This window comes from Myotis yumanensis, unplaced genomic scaffold (assembly GCF_028538775.1).
Source record: "Myotis yumanensis isolate MYYU_CA2020_CCGP unplaced genomic scaffold, mMyoYum1.0.hap1 SCAF_9, whole genome shotgun sequence".
In the NCBI taxonomy this organism is placed as follows: domain Eukaryota; kingdom Metazoa; phylum Chordata; class Mammalia; order Chiroptera; family Vespertilionidae; genus Myotis; species Myotis yumanensis.
In genome coordinates this window covers 24588721-24605674 of record NW_027223760.1, presented here as the reverse complement: position 1 = coordinate 24605674, position 16954 = coordinate 24588721, and the positions used below count along the sequence as shown (strand labels likewise).

Sequence of the window (16954 nt, the reverse complement as noted above, 5' to 3'; positions counted from 1 at the left end):
GGGAAGGAGCCAAAATGCAGAGACATGTTAAAAATGAAAGAAACGAAAGCAAGCAAAATACTGGATATAGAGTTCAAAACAATGGTTATAAGATTAGTCAAGAATCTTAATGAGAGCTTCAAGGATCTTAATGAGAGCTTCAGGGGACTTAATGAGAGCATCAAGGGTTTTAGTGAGACTTTTGATGATCTTAGTGAGAAAGTTATAAACATGAAAAAGGACCAGTCAGAAATTAAGCATACACTAACTGAAATAAAGAATAATTTACAGGGAATCAACAGTAGAATAGAGGATTCCAAGAATTAAATCAACGATTTGGAATATGAGAAAGCAAAAAACACCCAATCAGAAGAACAAAATGAAATAGGAAATAACCCCAAAACATGAAGATAGTAAGGAGCCTCTGGGACAACTTCAAGGATACCAATATTTACATTATGGGGTTGGAGACGAGAGAAAGCAAGATATTGAAAAGCTATTTAAAGAAATAATGACAGAAAACTTCCCCCACCTGGTGAAAGAAATAGACCAGGAAGCCCAGAGAGTCCCAAACAAGAGGAACCCAAAGAGGCCCAGGCATCATAATTAAAATGCCAAGGGTTAAAGACAAAGAGAGAACCTTAAAAGCAACAAGAGAAAAGCAGTTAGTTACCTACAAGGGAAGAGCCCATACGACTGTCAGCTGATTTCTCAACAGAAACATTGCAGGCCAGAAGGGAGTGGCAAGAAATATTCAAAATAATGAAAAGCAAGGACCTACAACCAAGCTACTCTACTGAGCAAAGCTATCATTTAGAATTGAAGAATACAAGGAATCGACAGTAGAGTAGAGGATTCCAAGAATTAAATCAACAATAAAGTGCTTTCCAAACAAAACAAAAAAAATAAAGGAGTTTATCACCACCAAATCAGTATTATATGAAATGTTAAAGGGTATTCTTTAGAAAGAAAAAAATAAAATATATGAATAAAATAGCAATAAATACGTATCTATCAGCAGTTGAATCTAAGAAACAAAATAAACAAACAAGCACTATAATAGACAAAACAAACTAATGAATCAGAGGCATGGAAACATGGAACAGACTAATGAATCTCAGAGGGAAGGAGATAGGGGTAGGGGAGAGAGGCGAGAAGAGATTAACCAAAGATCTTATATGCATATATGTATTACCTATGGACACAGACAATAGGGTGGTGAAGACCTGAGATGAGGTGGGAACCAGGTGGAAGGGAGCAATGGGGGAAAAAAGAGGGACATCTGTAATACTCTCAACAGTAAAGATTTTTAAAAAAAGAGTCCCTATCCTCCAGGAGCTTACACTCAAATCAACAATATAAAATAAGTATATAGCCCTGGCTGGTGTGGCTCAGTTGACTGAGCGTCATCCAATGCACTGAAAGGTTGCCAGTTCAATTCCTGGTCAGGGCGCATACCCAGGTTGCTTGTTCAATCCCCAATTGAGGCAAGTAGGGGAGGCAACCAATCAATGTTTCCCTCTCATATCAATGTTTATCTTGTTCCCTCTCTCTCTCTCTTTCTCTCGCTGTAAAAAAAAAAAAATCAATAAAAACGTATTTTTAAAACAAGTACATAAATCATCATGATTGCAGGGTAGATAAGTGCCATCAGAAAAGTTTCATGGTAAGACTGGTATTTGCATCACAAGGTGGCTTTGTTGACAGAATGGGGGACAAAAGAGAGGACATTTCAGCAGAGTAAAAAAATAAAGGTACAGAGACAGAAAAACATAAAAAGTGTTTTAAAAGACATGGACTCTTAAGTCAGACAGGTCTTAAACAGATTTGTAGCTGTGTGATCCCCACCAAGTTCCTTAACCACTGGTTTCCTCATCTATAAAGTGGCATCCAGTCCCTATCTCGTAAAGCAACTGTGAGACTTAACTAATGAATGCAAAGTGGTAAAAACTGTGTAATGAATAAGTGCACTGTTCAATTTAAAAGAAGAACACAGAAGGTAATGAGGTTAAAAAGACAGGCAGTGGCCAGAACATGGAAGGGTTTAAATGAAAATATAGAAACAAACTAAGAACTTGACGCCATAGACTTTGGAGTAGCTACAGAAGATTTTAGGCAGATTTAGCATGGTCAGATCACAACTTGCAGCATATGGGACTGACTAAAAATGAGGAGCCAATGAAAGAAAGGAATTGGATTTAAACTGACCAATAATAGCATAAGTTCAAAATTTTAAACCAATTTCATTCTAAGAGACTATAAATGATTCAATCATCAACCAATCAATAAATCTCTTATTACTTAGGCCATAAAACTAAAATTCAACCATATTCTTTGGTACAGGTCTTTTAGGTAGCAGTACTGAATAAACCCTACAGCTACCTAGTGCCAGGAGTACTAGTCTACGTTATCTTTATGTACACTAAAAATACAGTAGAGATGTTAACACGTCAGTGTCTTCACACCATTTTCATAAAGAAGCAGGCTTTTTATTTTAAGAGCCCGAATGCAATTATCTATCTTATTCTGATTTTTAATGGTAAAACAGACTGTGCTGATTGCATTATCCTCCACAAGATGGCACACTATTTTTGTAGTTAAATTCATTTTTCCTGTTTAAAACAGTACAGAATACATACACTATGGCACTAACACAGGATGAGCCCAATATTAGATAAAAATCTTGTGTCAGACAAAAGTAGAAGTGTTAACAGGCTAGTGAAGGAGGTTATCTTAATTCTGAGTTTAATATAGACACTGAGAGGGGGAAAAAATAAAGTGGAAAATGCAGTTTTAAGAAATGCAAATTATATTTAAAATAAAAATGAAACACTGTCAGAATATTTGGTTTAAAAGTTTAATCCTTTTAAAAATGCAATTAGGATGGACATGAGAAAATTTGAAGAGAGCAATAAAAAAGAAGGGGGAAGATGTTTTATAAGCTTCAGCCATTTCCTTGAACTCACAAGACCCAGCAGATTATCAACTGGATTCATCCACCTCCCCTTTTAAAACAAAGTTATGATTTAAGAACTATCTAGATGACACTGATCTTTTTAGCGAATTCAACACAGTTATTTTCCCAGCTAAAAGGTTGTATTTTCTGCCTATGACAGTAAACATTGTATTCTTAATTAGGCTATATTTCAGAACTCCTTTGTGATAACAGTATATATGTAGCTACAGATCTATAGCCTTATGAATATATTTGTAATTCACAACAAAAACCCATGTTCACCTACTTCCTTCAAAGGTTTCTTTAAGGAACATTAGGAAAACCAATTATGTGGCCCTGTGTGTAAAAAAAAGGCACTTGTATAGAATTAATACAGAATAGTCAAAGGTGCAGCTTTCCATAGAAGGGCTCTTCCAAGTGACAAGAATCACCCCCTCAAACTTCTTTTATAGATATCAAATACTGGGGTTTTGCCTGGGTCTTACTATCTATTCTGATTGAGAGAGAGAAAAAGGCAGGCATTATAGGTTCTCAAAATTTAGTGCAAGTTACATAACAAAGAAACTTCCTGGTAGAATGAACATTTAAATTTTCATCTGAACAGACTTGAACCCTGAAACAAAATAGACATGCCTTTTCTCTCTTTTTATTCACCTAATTTCCTCAGAGTTGAAACCCAATTCAGAGTTGAAGCATCTAATAAGTGGAGAGGTACAGGTACAGAGATTATAATAAATGAAACTGACATATACATCCAGTAGTAAAAATACTAGATTCCTTCTCTACCATGGTATAAATGATAGAATTCACTTAGGAAGAAAGGAAGGTTTGAAAATTAAATAGTAACATTTATGTCATTATGTACCTTTTTATTTTTTTTCTTCATCATCATGTACTTTTTAAAATGGTAACTCTAGTCCTAGAGCTGCAGCAAAATGGGAAAAAAAAACTATATACTAAAAAAGAAATAAAATTTAGGTATTATTAAGTATTTAATACTTAAGAAAACAAGATATATGAAATGCTGTGAAGCCACTTTAAAAAGATGTAATGAACTTTACGAAGTTTTACTCTAGTGCAGGTGTTCTTAATTTTTTGAGTCAAAAGTCCCTTTGATGATCAGAATTCATGGATTCTCTTCCCAGAAAAATATACATACAAACAAAATTTGTATATAACTTCAACAGATTAAGAGCCTTCATTCTGGAAACCTTCGGAATGCATACTTAAAATAACAACTGGGCTTCTCTACACTCTATTTTACTCCTTAGGTACCAACTTCATAAAGATGAAACTTCCAGGTTCTTCAAACTCTACTTGGGAAAATCATTCTTCATTACTAACCCTACCTACACATTATCAACAAAATTACTAAATGGGGTTTAATATTTTTTTTCTAAAAATCTTAAAAGTATTATGGCTTCCCTTACTTTCTAAAATTAGACAACATATATAAAAGATGAGACAAATATGCCAAAATAATACTGGGTGAGTTATTCTCACCTCCCCCCCAAAAAAACTGCTTTTCAAGTTATTTTAAATTGTTTTTCAAAATTTTTAGTTATTTAAAAGTATTTCCGCCGAAACCGGTTTGGCTCAGTGGATAGAGCGTCAGCCTGCGGACTGAAAGGTCCCAGGTTCGATTCCGGTCAAGGGCATGTACCTGGGTTGCGGGCACATCCCCCGTAGGAGATGTGCAGGAGGCAGCTGGTCGATGTTCCTCTCTCATCGATGTTTCTAACTCTCTATCTCTCTCCCTTCCTCTCTGTAAAAAAAAAAAATCAATAAAATATATTAAAAAAAAAAAAGTATTTCCACTGTGAGATTCTGTCAAAAACCACAGGACTAATTAGTATATTCTGCATATTAATATGCTGCATACAAATTACATAAATAACACATACTTTACATATAAAGTACATTATTTCTTATAATTCTCAGTATAGCTTAATTTATTATACCTATTTTTATCAAAATTATTATAACTCATTCAAGATCAAACAAAAAGTCAGTGGTAAAGTCAGGAGGATTCAAACCCAGATATGTCTAACACACACACACACACACACACACACACACACACACACGCCTTTCTTACAAACTCAATCCCCAAACACTATATTTGGTTGTTAAACAAGTAAGACTGGAATAGAAAAGGTTCTTTTAAATATTTACAAAAAATACAATCATTTTTAAGATGATTAAGATCAACCTGATTAAGCCCTGGCCGGTTTGGCTCAGTGGATAGAGCATCAGGCTATGGACTGAAGGGTGCCTGGTTGGAGGCAAGAACATGTACCTCGGTTGCAGGCTCGATCCCTGGCCCTGGTGCGGGAGACAACCAACTGATGTGTTCTGTGTGTCTTTCCCCCTCCCTTTCACTCTCCCTAAAAATCAATGGAAAATATCCTTACGTGAGGATTAACAAAAAAGAAAACACTAAAATACTAATAGGATACAGAATGGTGACAGAAAAGAATATAGACAGCAATGGTTAGCTGAAGGAAAAGACTGGGAATGCCAAGATATAAAAGTTAGTGGATTTTTCAAAAGTATTATTATTTTTTACTTTTGTTTTTTCTTGATCATAACCGATTCCTGGATTACCCAGACTCAGAACCAGATACCTGTTTAAACTTAACCTAAACCATAATTGCAGTCTTGTGAAAGTTCAAAAATCTTTCTCTGACCTGTCCTAGGGCATCTTTCCTTACATTTCTCTCTGCTTCCAGACAACTGAATTCTCAGAAACTGCACTCCTGCCCCACCTCACGCTAGACCCCAAACCTAATTGCACCACCAGTTCCTCCTCCTCAATCCACTGAACCACCCCCCACCCACCCACACACACACACACTCCCAACTCAATTTTATTAGAGAAAACTTTTAAGATTTTGGTGACAGAAGACTCATGTTACAAAGTGTGCATTCTGCCATTTGCTAGCTCCACTACCATTTAGCTCTATGTTTTTCCTTGTCCCCTTTCTCTGGTCTTAAAAGTTCTCATTGTACTGCAAAGAATAGTTCCTTCTATAATAGTTCTCCTAGGCATTTTAGGTTGTACCCCATGCACCTTCACAAATAATAATTCCTTTCTAAAAGGAATGCTGGTGAATAAAATTTTCTGCAACTGCATTTTAAAGTAGAAAATTTTAAACCACTAGGTAACTACCACCCAGACATAACAAAGGCATTATAAGTTCCATTATATTTTCAAAAGAGTTTGAAAAAAATCTACTGGAGACAATTTAAACACAAATTTTCATCAAGTATTTAATTGTTCTAGATTAAAAACCATTTGTACATAAATCTGATTCTTTAAGAAATAAGCATATGTATATTTACTGGATTCTCGGGTAGAAAAAAAGATGCCTAGATGCCTAAGATTCTACAACTGAGTCAAACCTATTTCTGTGGGAGGAAGAAGAGGGGCCAAGATCAGGAAAAAAAACTCCCTAGGCCTTGAAATGAACCTTTTCCAAAGAGACCTAATAATACTGCTAAACAAGTTCACAGGTTACTATATGAATTTAGCAGTTAATTTTAAATGAAATATATTTTCTCATCTTGTTATTTACAAAATATTTGTGAATATACATTAATGCCTAGATTATCTGCATTGAAATAATTTTTACTCTTAATTATTTTATGTCAACAAAAATAACTTATTTATTCCTAAAGTACTATGAGTGAATGAATATTGGCACTCTATGTAGTAAAGAGTTCTAAAATCAGATAATAAAGTCAAATTAAACTAAATTTTTGGTATTATTTGCTTTTCAATATGGTAATTTGAAACTTATTATAATTTTAGCATTAACCTCTAAATATGATGGTATTTAAGCGGTCCTAGCCTACAGTAACCTAAGAAAAAATTTCCATACCAAATTATAGAAAATTTAAGAGGAAGCAAAAAAGAATAAAGTAAATGATTCATAGGCTTGTGAACAGTGTTTGGCAATTAATGGATCCAACAATACTTAATTAGTCCAACAAGACTAATTTGATAGTCTCTCCTTCTAAAATATATCTTAAGTGTCTCCTTCATTACTATAATTCCCAGAGTATGACATTAAATTATAAATGCACTGAAAATCCAGAAATACATCAAAGTTTACTATGAAAATCAATACAAATACAAGCGCCCCCCCCCCCCCCCCAACACACACACAGCTATAAAAGGCTACACATTACATTTCTTTTAGGTTATTTAATTTCATTTGTTCAGCAGCCTCTCCTCTCATGGGTTACTACCTAGTTTAGATTATACCTGTGGCTAATGCCTATTTTCTTTGCTCCTTGGTATTGGCATTAACATTTAACCTTTGGAATGAATGGAAAGTAAATTCATGTTTACCTGATATTTAAAAATGCATAAATTTATTTTAAAATTTGCTTTCCACTGCAAGTATCCCTCACCTGTTTGAACATCAATAACCATCTGATGGCCTCCTCTCATTCCTGGTCGGTTATCTTCTCCATCACCTGAAGTAGAAATAATATTTCCTTTTAAAGGAAAAACAAAGAACAACCACAAACGCAAAGTAACTTTATTCATAAGCATGTAATGACTAGTGAAAATAACACACACTTATTCTTTTAACAGTAAGTAAAAAAGATTCAAAAGAAATAATATGACACATAGGTATGTTTATAATAATTATCTTGCTCTTTTTTCCAATTGCTTTCAGGCTATTATTGCAATTGGAAGCTATTTCCAATGTACTTATGGCCAATGTCATAAGTCAGCAATAATATAGGATATTCCACAAAAACCTCAGACAAGAAAACTCTAAACTCTGAAGTGACAAAGTGAAGTTGGAGACAATTACAGAATTACTAGTAGATATCTGGTCTATAATCCAGGCACAGCTTATAAACAGAAAGAGCAGTTTTAAAGTTCACAAAGCTACTGAAAATTAAGATTTTTATCAAGTTTTATACTCTTGATAATTTTCTTATTGTGTTAACTTTGTGCCAGTATTTCAGAAAATAATTCCTACATAAAAGACCACCAATTTTATATGAGCACTGACTGAGAATACTAAGATTTGCTTTTCTTTTATTGTTATTTCCATTACAAAGCTTAATAAGTATGCTTAAATATAATCAGTGAAACTTTTAAACTTTTGTAGGAGAAAACCAGTGCTAAACTTATATCTAATCTTACTTTATGCAAAATTTTATATAAATGAAGATATAACTTCATTGCAATGGTTCAATAGGTTACAGGATTCTAATATCTTACTTGATATATAAACCAGAGAACACAAAGTTTTCTTTATAACTCTCATATTAATGGAAATATATTACTTTGGCTAATAACTTTCCTTGTATTAGCTTCTGCCTATGTAAAATAGGAAACATGCAATTTTTTACTAATTTCACAGGGAGACTATGAAAAAGACTAAAATACCATTTGCAACAGCATGGATGGACCTGGAGAGCATTATGCTAAGCGAAATAAGCCAGTCAGAGAAAGATAAATATCACATGATCTCACTCATTTGTGGAATATAATGAAGAACAAAAACAGATCCAGAGACAGAGAAGCATTGATAAGACTGTCAAACCTCAGAGGGAAGGTAGGGGAGGGTGGGGGTAAGGGCATGAGTGGGAGGATGGGGGGCAAAAAAGGGATAAGGACACATATGTAATACCTTAATCAATAAAGAAAATTTTTAAAAAAAGAATGTTGCCAAAGAAGGAGACATATATGTAATACTTCAAACAATAAAAAATTAAAAAATAATAAAAACAATTAAAGAAGAATTAAGTAAATTTTTAAAAATGCATTTCTCTGTTTTTCTTATAGTTATATCTGAACATATATCTAAGTGGCCAATGCAATGTGATATTAGTGGAAATTAATTACTGGAGAATTCTAAAGAAAGGGGTGCTTCTCTCCCTTCTGCTACTTGTAATGTAGATACAATAGTACAGCTGTGAGAATAAATATTTCACCTTAGTGAAGACAAAGGGGAAATGTGGAAGTAGTTGTATTGTCTTAATTTACCATCTTTTGAGTATTTTTTTTACATGAGACAGAATTAAAACTCTACCTTGTTTAACCTTTTATTTCAGTGAATGGAAGGACAAAATGAATTCTAACTTACACTGACAAAAGAATAAAAATAAATAAAATGTCAGTTCTTATATAAAAAATAAAATGCAAAACTGAAGTTTTTCATTACTATGATACTCAAGAGCTAATCATTCAAAAGTTCTCTGCAAATTCTTTCTCCTTTCTAATAGTTAGGTTTAGATTTTGCAGCTCATTATCATTGAAGTTTTGTCCTTTTCTTTTTCACCCAGTCAGTAATGCCACTTGAAAGAACAGATTAAGAAAACATTGAAATAAATTTATTGTATGTTTGTACTTTATATATTTAATACATTAGTTTTCAAATACGCAATTATGTTTGCTGTAACATCTGCTTCTTTGAATAAAATTACCTCATATACAACTGATAAAAATAGGAGAACTAATACTCCTATAATGCAGAAATTATGGGTGCTCATAGCAATTTTCTCCAGTATATTAATGTTTAACACTATCAGAAGAAAGTTTTCTCATAGTTAAGAGAAGACCTTAGCAATCAATAAATGATGATCATAGGGAAAAGCTGAATATCTATGGAACTGCCTTCCTTCTTTTTTAAAAAATGTATTTTATTGATTTCAGAGAAGGGAGAAGGAGAGATAGAAACATCAAAGATGACAGAGAATCACTGATTGGCTGCCTCCTGCACACCCCCTACTGGGGTTTGAGCCTCCAACCCAGGCATGTGCCCTGTCCAGGAATCAAATCATGACCTCCTGGTTCATAGTTGACACTCAACCATTGAGCCACATCAACCAGACACAACTGCCTTCCTTTAATGCAAGTAGTTGCATTAGAGAATTGCTACACTTTCTACTATATTAACCATCTGGAAGAGTAATGAGTGCAGATGGGGTGACAATAACTTCCTCCACCTGAAAAAATAGGTTAATGAAGAAGACTACACCCTGAATCAGATTTCAAGTTTTGATTAAAACAGTCTTTATTAGAAACAAATGCTCTCTAGGTTCTACAGTTAGAAGGAGAAAGCATGAGCCCTAGGATTTAAGGCTCCAAACTCATTTTGATGCTCAATATAAGTGCCTGCAAAGATTTTACTACACTAATATTATTTATTTTTATTAGGATTACTATTCTCATTTTTATTAGTATCTGGTTATAAAGTTCCATAGATCTAGAATGGTATGACCCATTTCCATTTTTCTCATAAGCCCTATTAGCTTTAGTGAGCAATTTTACAGAACTTAAGGTTTTTCAGAAACATGTTTGGCATTACAACACAATGGTCTATAATTTTAGAGTCTCTATAAAAGTAATTTATGATGGTATTCTATGTAAAAACTGCCCAATCTTCTGTTATAGCAGTAAAACAAAAAGATTTAAAAGAAAAATCTACACTAATAAAAGAGAAACATGGTAATTAGTGTACAACCGCTACGCTTTTCATTGGCTAATCAGTGAGTACATGCAAATTAACTGACAACCAAGATGGCAGCCGGCAGCCATGCACTGAAGGGAACAGGGAGGCTTGCTTGCTCCAGTGACTGGCGGACTCCAACGTTCCCCGCCTGCCGCTGCCGGCCTCTGACCTGGCAGTTTGAAACATTGTAACAAATATAGAAGCTAAACAAAACCCCAGAAACCAGCTTTCAGGCCCTGGGATCTCAGAGCTGGAGTTATACATTGTTTCGATTATAGAACACAAACAAACCAGATACCAGCTTTCAGCAGCGGAAGCCTCAGAGCTAGAGTCAGAGCTAAAGCTGGCCCAGAATAAAAAAAAAAAAAAAAAAAAAAAGGAGTGGTTGGGAGCTTCAGAAAATTGCCAGCCTGAAAGCAGCCCTCAGCCCCTCACCCAGACTGGACAGACACCCCAGTGGGGACCCCCACCCTGAAGGGTGTGTGACCAGCTGCAAACAGCCATCATCCCCTCATCCAGGCTGACCAGGCACCCCAGTGGGTACCCCCACCCTGATCCAGGACACCCTTCAGGGCAAACCAGCCGGCCCCCAGGCCTCTATCCTATATAGTAAAAGGGTAATATGCCTCCCAGCACCGGGATCAGCAGAGCCGTGAGGCCTCCTGGCACCGGATCAGCGTGACAGGGGGCAGCGCCCAAACCCCCTCATCGCCCTGCGACTCTGTGTGTGACAGGGTGTGGCGCCCCAACCCCTCACCCCCCACAGGCCCTGCTCTGTGTGTGACAGGGTAGAGCCATAACCTCCCCATCGGCCCTGCCCTGAGTGTGACAGTGGCGGCGCCCCAACCCCCTGATCGGCCCTGCTCTGTGGGCGATAGAGGGCAGCGCCCCAACCCCGCCCCCCCCCCCCCATGGGCCCTGCTCTGTGTGTGATGGGGTAGAGCCATAACCTCCCCATTGGCCCTGCCCTGAGTGTGACAGTGGCGGCACCCCAACCCCCTGATCCGCCCTGCTCTGTGTGTGACAGGGGGCGGTGCCCTAATTCCCCTATTGGCCCTACTCTGTGAGTGACAGGGGGGAGCTCCTCAACCCCCTAATCGGCCCTGCTCTGTGCGTGACAGGGGGGAGTTCTCCAACCCCCTGATGGGCCCTGCTCTGTGCGTGACAGGGGGCAGCGCCCCAACCCCCTGATCGGCCCTGCTCTGTGCGTGACAGGGGGTGGCGCCGCAACCTCCCCATCAACCCTGCCTTGAGTGTGACAGGGGGCGGTGCCCCAACCACCCAATCGGCTCTACCCTGAGCGTGACTGAGGGTGGCATCGCAACCTCCCAATCCGCCCTGCTCTGTGCATGACAGGGGGCGGCGCCCCAACTCCCCAATCAGCCCTGCTCTGAGCCCAACCAGGGGCTGCACCTAGGGATTGGGCCTGCCCTCTGCCACCCAGGAGCAGGCCTAAGCCAGCAGGTCGTTATCTCCCAAGGGGTCCCAGACTGCGAGAGGGCACAGGCCCGGCTGAGGGACCCCCCTCTTCCCCCGAGTGCACAAATTTTTGTGCACTGGGCCTCTAGTTTAATATAATAAACTAAGTCTGCCACCTACTTAAGGAACCTACATCTTCTTTTATTATTATTTTTTAAATTAATTTCTTTTTTTATTGTTTAAAGTATTACATATATTTCCCCCCCACCCACCAACCCCTCCTTGGCCACTCCCACCCCGCAGGACAAGCCCCCACCGTCTTCTTTTAAACCCTGCTTTTCATTAACAGAGCACTTTGAAACTTGAGCTACCTAGGGAAAAAATGAAATCAAGACATTACAGCAAAAGCACCCACACCTAGAAGATAGGGCTAACCTTTGGTGCTTTTTGGAATGATCTGACTCCATCGTGGCTTATATTCCTGTTGACTGATGTACTGATTGAACAATCCATCTGTAATAACAAAGAATGAGAGAGAATTACAACTTAACCAGCTTACACTTTTTATTACAGCAAAAAAGACAAAAATGTAGAAGCCTAATATATCATTATTAGCACATTTTCATAAAATATATCACTGCAGTTTTCATGCTACCTCAAATATAAAAAGTATTGGTTGAGCCCTAACCGGTTTGGCTCAGTGGATAGAGGGTCAGCCTGTGGACTGAAGGGTCCCAGGTTCGATTCCGGTCAAGGGCATGTACCTTGGTTGCAGGCACATCCCCAGTAGGGAGTGTGCAGGAGACAGCTGATCAATGTTTCTCTCTCACCAATGTTTCTAACTCTCTATCCCTCTCCCTTTCTCTCTGTAAAAAAAATCAATAAAATATATTTTAAAAAAATCAATAAAATATATATTTTTTAAAAAAGTATTGGTTGACAAAATCATGTAAAGAAATTGTCTTGAGGGCAGTTCATATTAAACTTACTATGCTTTCCCATTTTGTCCCTACTATACAAGAAAACTAGAGAAGAAAATGGAAACTCCAACTACTTTGGTTTAGGCCCTATGTCTTCAGGAAAAAAACAAAACAAAACACTATTCCTTTGAAGTGAAAATTCCATTTGTATAGTTTTCTTTGAGTATAAAACTACATAGAGATCAAAGTACCAATAATAGTTATTAATATGTTTATTGAATACTTAATAAAATTAGAATTCATGCTATCTTACATACCTGATTTAATTCTAAAAACAACCTTATGAACAAGGCATTATTATCTCCATTTTACAGATGGGGAAATGGAGAAATTAAGAAATTTAACCAAAAGCACATCTTCTAACCTAGATCACATATGAATAAATTCTTAATTTACTTCTTAAGAGAAATTGTTACACTAGTTACTATAATGGTCATGGAGATTGAACTCCCCACATAAATATATCCTACCCCAAATAATTACCAATCCCTAATCCCATGCCTCTCAACAAAGATTAAGAAAGATAATACTAGCACTGAACCATGAGGATTTTTTGAGGGGACTTCTAGGAAATATTCCCTACATCTAAACAGACATACAGAGAAGAAAAATCTATTTTTTTTCTTCTAAAAATTTTCATATCTGTATGCAATGTACACAATTGCTACAGCCAATCTGTAGAGGTATGAAAATGAAGTCAGTTCTGATGATAATAATAAAGCAGACAGAGATAAAGAAACTGGATCACTGAATCGAACAACCATGAAACTTCCTATGGACTTCTTGTTATGTGATATAATAACAGTTCCTTACTTTTTAAACTACGATTTTCCTTTTCAGGAGCCCAAATAGGTTATAATTTATAAAGTTACCTTTACGATAAATTCTTTCATTTGACTCTGATTTCAATCTGAATAAAGATTTTCCCTTTTGCTTAGTCACTGAGAGTAAATACTTTCCCAAAGAACTTACAAGTAAAACTGTCCGTTCTCCATGATTTGTATACTCACAAGGGCTGTGTAATATACAGAAATCTCCCTAATTTCTTTTTCTGGCTAATCATGAAGCTGAATTGTAACCACACCATTACACTTTCAAGTCTTTCCAGATGGCTTTAATGGAAACTTCCATATATATACACTCAATTTTTTCTTTTTCTTTGCCTTTTGGACTTTTCAAAATTCCTCAAAAAAGAAAGCTCAAATATTCTTTCTTTCTTTTAAAATTAGTACTCATAAATTAGCATTTATATTTTGTCAAAGTAAGAGGAACAAGTAGATTCACAATTTATTTTAGTGAAAAAGTTTCTATAATATAATTTACTCCCCATAGCCTTTTCTGATAATTCTTGCCCCAGTGAGCCTATTTTAACCAATTCTCTTCCCTTATTACCAGAGCTGGATATCCTTTTTTCAGATAAAATGTTGTGGAACTCTTGATAATAGTGAAGATAAGATTATAGTAAAAATATTAATTGTAAATTTAAAATTATATGGAAATAAAACACAGTAATTAATTTTTTTTTCAGTTTTGAGAAAGGCACATAAAAGTTAAATACTCTGTCATCCAGGAAGGGGGACTGGATAAAAGAAGGTGAAGGGGTTAGCCAAAGAACATATATGCATAACCCATGGACATAGACAATAGTACACAGACAATAGCGTGATGATGGCCAGAGGGGGGTTGGGGGAGAAGCTGGGTGGAAGGGGACAAAGTAGGGAAAAATGGGGACATCTATAATAGTGTCAACAATAAAAAAATTTTTAAATACTCCTTTTAAACAGAGAAAATAAAATTATTCAATAAAGACAATGATTTTAAAATATACACTAATTCTATAATAGCTAATGAGGAGAGAGAAAAAGTAAAAGATGGGAATATAAAGAAATGAGTAGAAAAACTGAGGGAGATAAGCAAATTGCACACATGAAAAATACAAAGCAAAAAATAAAGAAAAGTATAAAAGTAATAAATTTCACATTATTTAAAAGTAACCAATTACCATATTATCTCCCATAATAGTTACACAACTTTAAATAAGTCAATTAAGTTCTTTATCTGAAAAAAATGGTGTTTAAGAGTTGGATAGAGCCAGAAGTTCCTTCCAAATGCAAGCATGTTAGAACTTTACCATTGTTAGAACCAATATACACTGAGTGGCTAGATTATTATGAGTGGCCAAATTATTATGACCACCCCATCAGTACTTCATTGGGCCACCTTTTGCCTTCAATACTGCAGCAATTCTTCTTGGCATTGACTCTACGAGATGTTGAAAGGTGATGCGAGGAATCTGACACCATGCCTGATGAACAGGCACTGTCCAGTTCTGTGAGATTTGATGGTTGTGGAACCAGCTGCCTGATGGCTCTTTTAACTTCGTCCCACAAATGCTCAATTGGATTGAGATCTGGTGATTGTGGTGGCCACCTAAGCAAGGTAAAGTCTCCCTCATGTTCTTGAAACCACTCCTGGACAATACGAGCACCGTGGCATGGCGCACTGTCTTGTTGGAAGAAACCATCTCCACTGGAATACGCCATCAACATGATAGGATGAACTTGATCAGCAACGATACTTAGGTATGTTGTGCTATTCAGACATTTATAATGATCTGGCCCTCTAGCAACTTCAGCATGAAATTATAGCTAATTTGCCTACAAATGTCAGGTGGTCATAATAATCTGGCCACTCAGTGTATTTATTGAAACTGTGTGTGTCTGGCTGGTTCTACCTTATGTTCATCTTAGGCAAGTCTCTATCTCCTTTTCCCCCTTATGCCTTCTATGACTACTCTGAGAGAGAAATCACAATCCCACTGAGGAAAATTCTGCAAACTCTCCAGAAGGAGTGACCACAGAAACAGCTCTCATCAGATGAAGGACCCCATCTCCAATCTTAAGTCATTCTGGACACTGCAGGTAAAATTCAATTCTCTAATTGCTTTTTCAAACAATCTTAGCCTCACTCTTAATGACTTGAAAAGCTTACAAATACTCTACCCATCAAGATCTTCATTCTATTTTTCTCCTATCAAAGACAACTGTCCTAAGAAAATATTGTCAGTATTTTCAAAGTAAAAAAAAGCAAACTCTCAAACATTATGTAACTTTTATAAAGTAATTTTTTAAATATACACACAACTCACAGATGGCAAAAATTCAACACTGACATACATCAAAAAGTTAAAAGTGATTTTGTTTGACAAGATTAGGGTGATTTTTGACTTAGGGGTTTCTTCTTTGTACTTTTAAGTTACCCCAATTTTTTTTATCAAACACTATAATTACCAGAAGGAAAGCCACAAAACAACCAGATATATGGAACTATTTTCTGAACCTTAGGAAAACTTTGTAACATAGTTATTACCAATATAAGTTATTTCACATCTTTTGTACCCCTGAAATGCCTATTCTTGCCAGTTCACTAGACACAGCTATGTTTCTACAAGCATTGCTTTGTACACTGACATGAGCTTTTTTGATTGTTTTAATCCTCACCAAAAGATATGTTTTTATTGAGTTTTTAGAGAGGGATGGAGAGGAAGATAGGCAGAGAGAGAGAGAGAGAGAGAGAGAGAGAAACATCAATTGGTTGCTTCTGATACACAGCCCGACAGGGGATTAAACTCACAACCTAGTTACATGTCCTGACAAGGAATGGAACCCGAAACCTTTTGGTACATGGGACGACACTCCAACCAAGCCACAGGGCCAGGGGACATTAGCTTGTTTAAACAAGGATAAAGTATATGCCCAAATATGCCCAAATGATTTACAATCTGGATTGCAGAAGATATTACTTTTAAAATTTATAATATTAAGCACCCCAAACAGAAAACATTAGAAATTATGATCTTACTCTAAGTCAATAAAATTAATGTTCTTCTGAATAATAGTTAATAGTGTATAACCAGAAATGCTCAGTATATTAAATGCTTAGAACAGAAAAAAAGGCAAGGGGTGGGAAAGTTTCCTAGCCACATGGTTGTCATTTCCTCTAAGTCATCTTAATGTTACTAAGTTCCTTACATTTAAACAATCTACTCATAAAAGTCCTCCTTTCAATAAAGCATATTCCTAGTACATAATGGCACCCTGACAAGTCATACCAATCCACACAAAATAGTCACGCAA

The 16954-nt window shown here is 36.4% G+C and overlaps 1 protein-coding gene across 7 annotated transcripts in view; it reads right to left on the bottom strand.

Annotated features, from left to right (window-relative positions):
• The window catches only part of MKLN1 (muskelin 1), a 323342-nt gene that overhangs the window by 76239 nt on the left and 230149 nt on the right, over positions 1-16954 (bottom strand). For all 7 annotated transcript variants that reach the window (XM_070423908.1, XM_070423911.1, XM_070423907.1 and 4 more), the window contains 2 exons: positions 12274-12351; positions 7355-7420 (listed from right to left, as the gene is read on the bottom strand). In XM_070423908.1, the coding sequence (XP_070280009.1) occupies positions 7355-7420; positions 12274-12351 (144 nt within the window). The remainder of the gene's footprint in view (positions 1-7354; positions 7421-12273; positions 12352-16954) is intronic.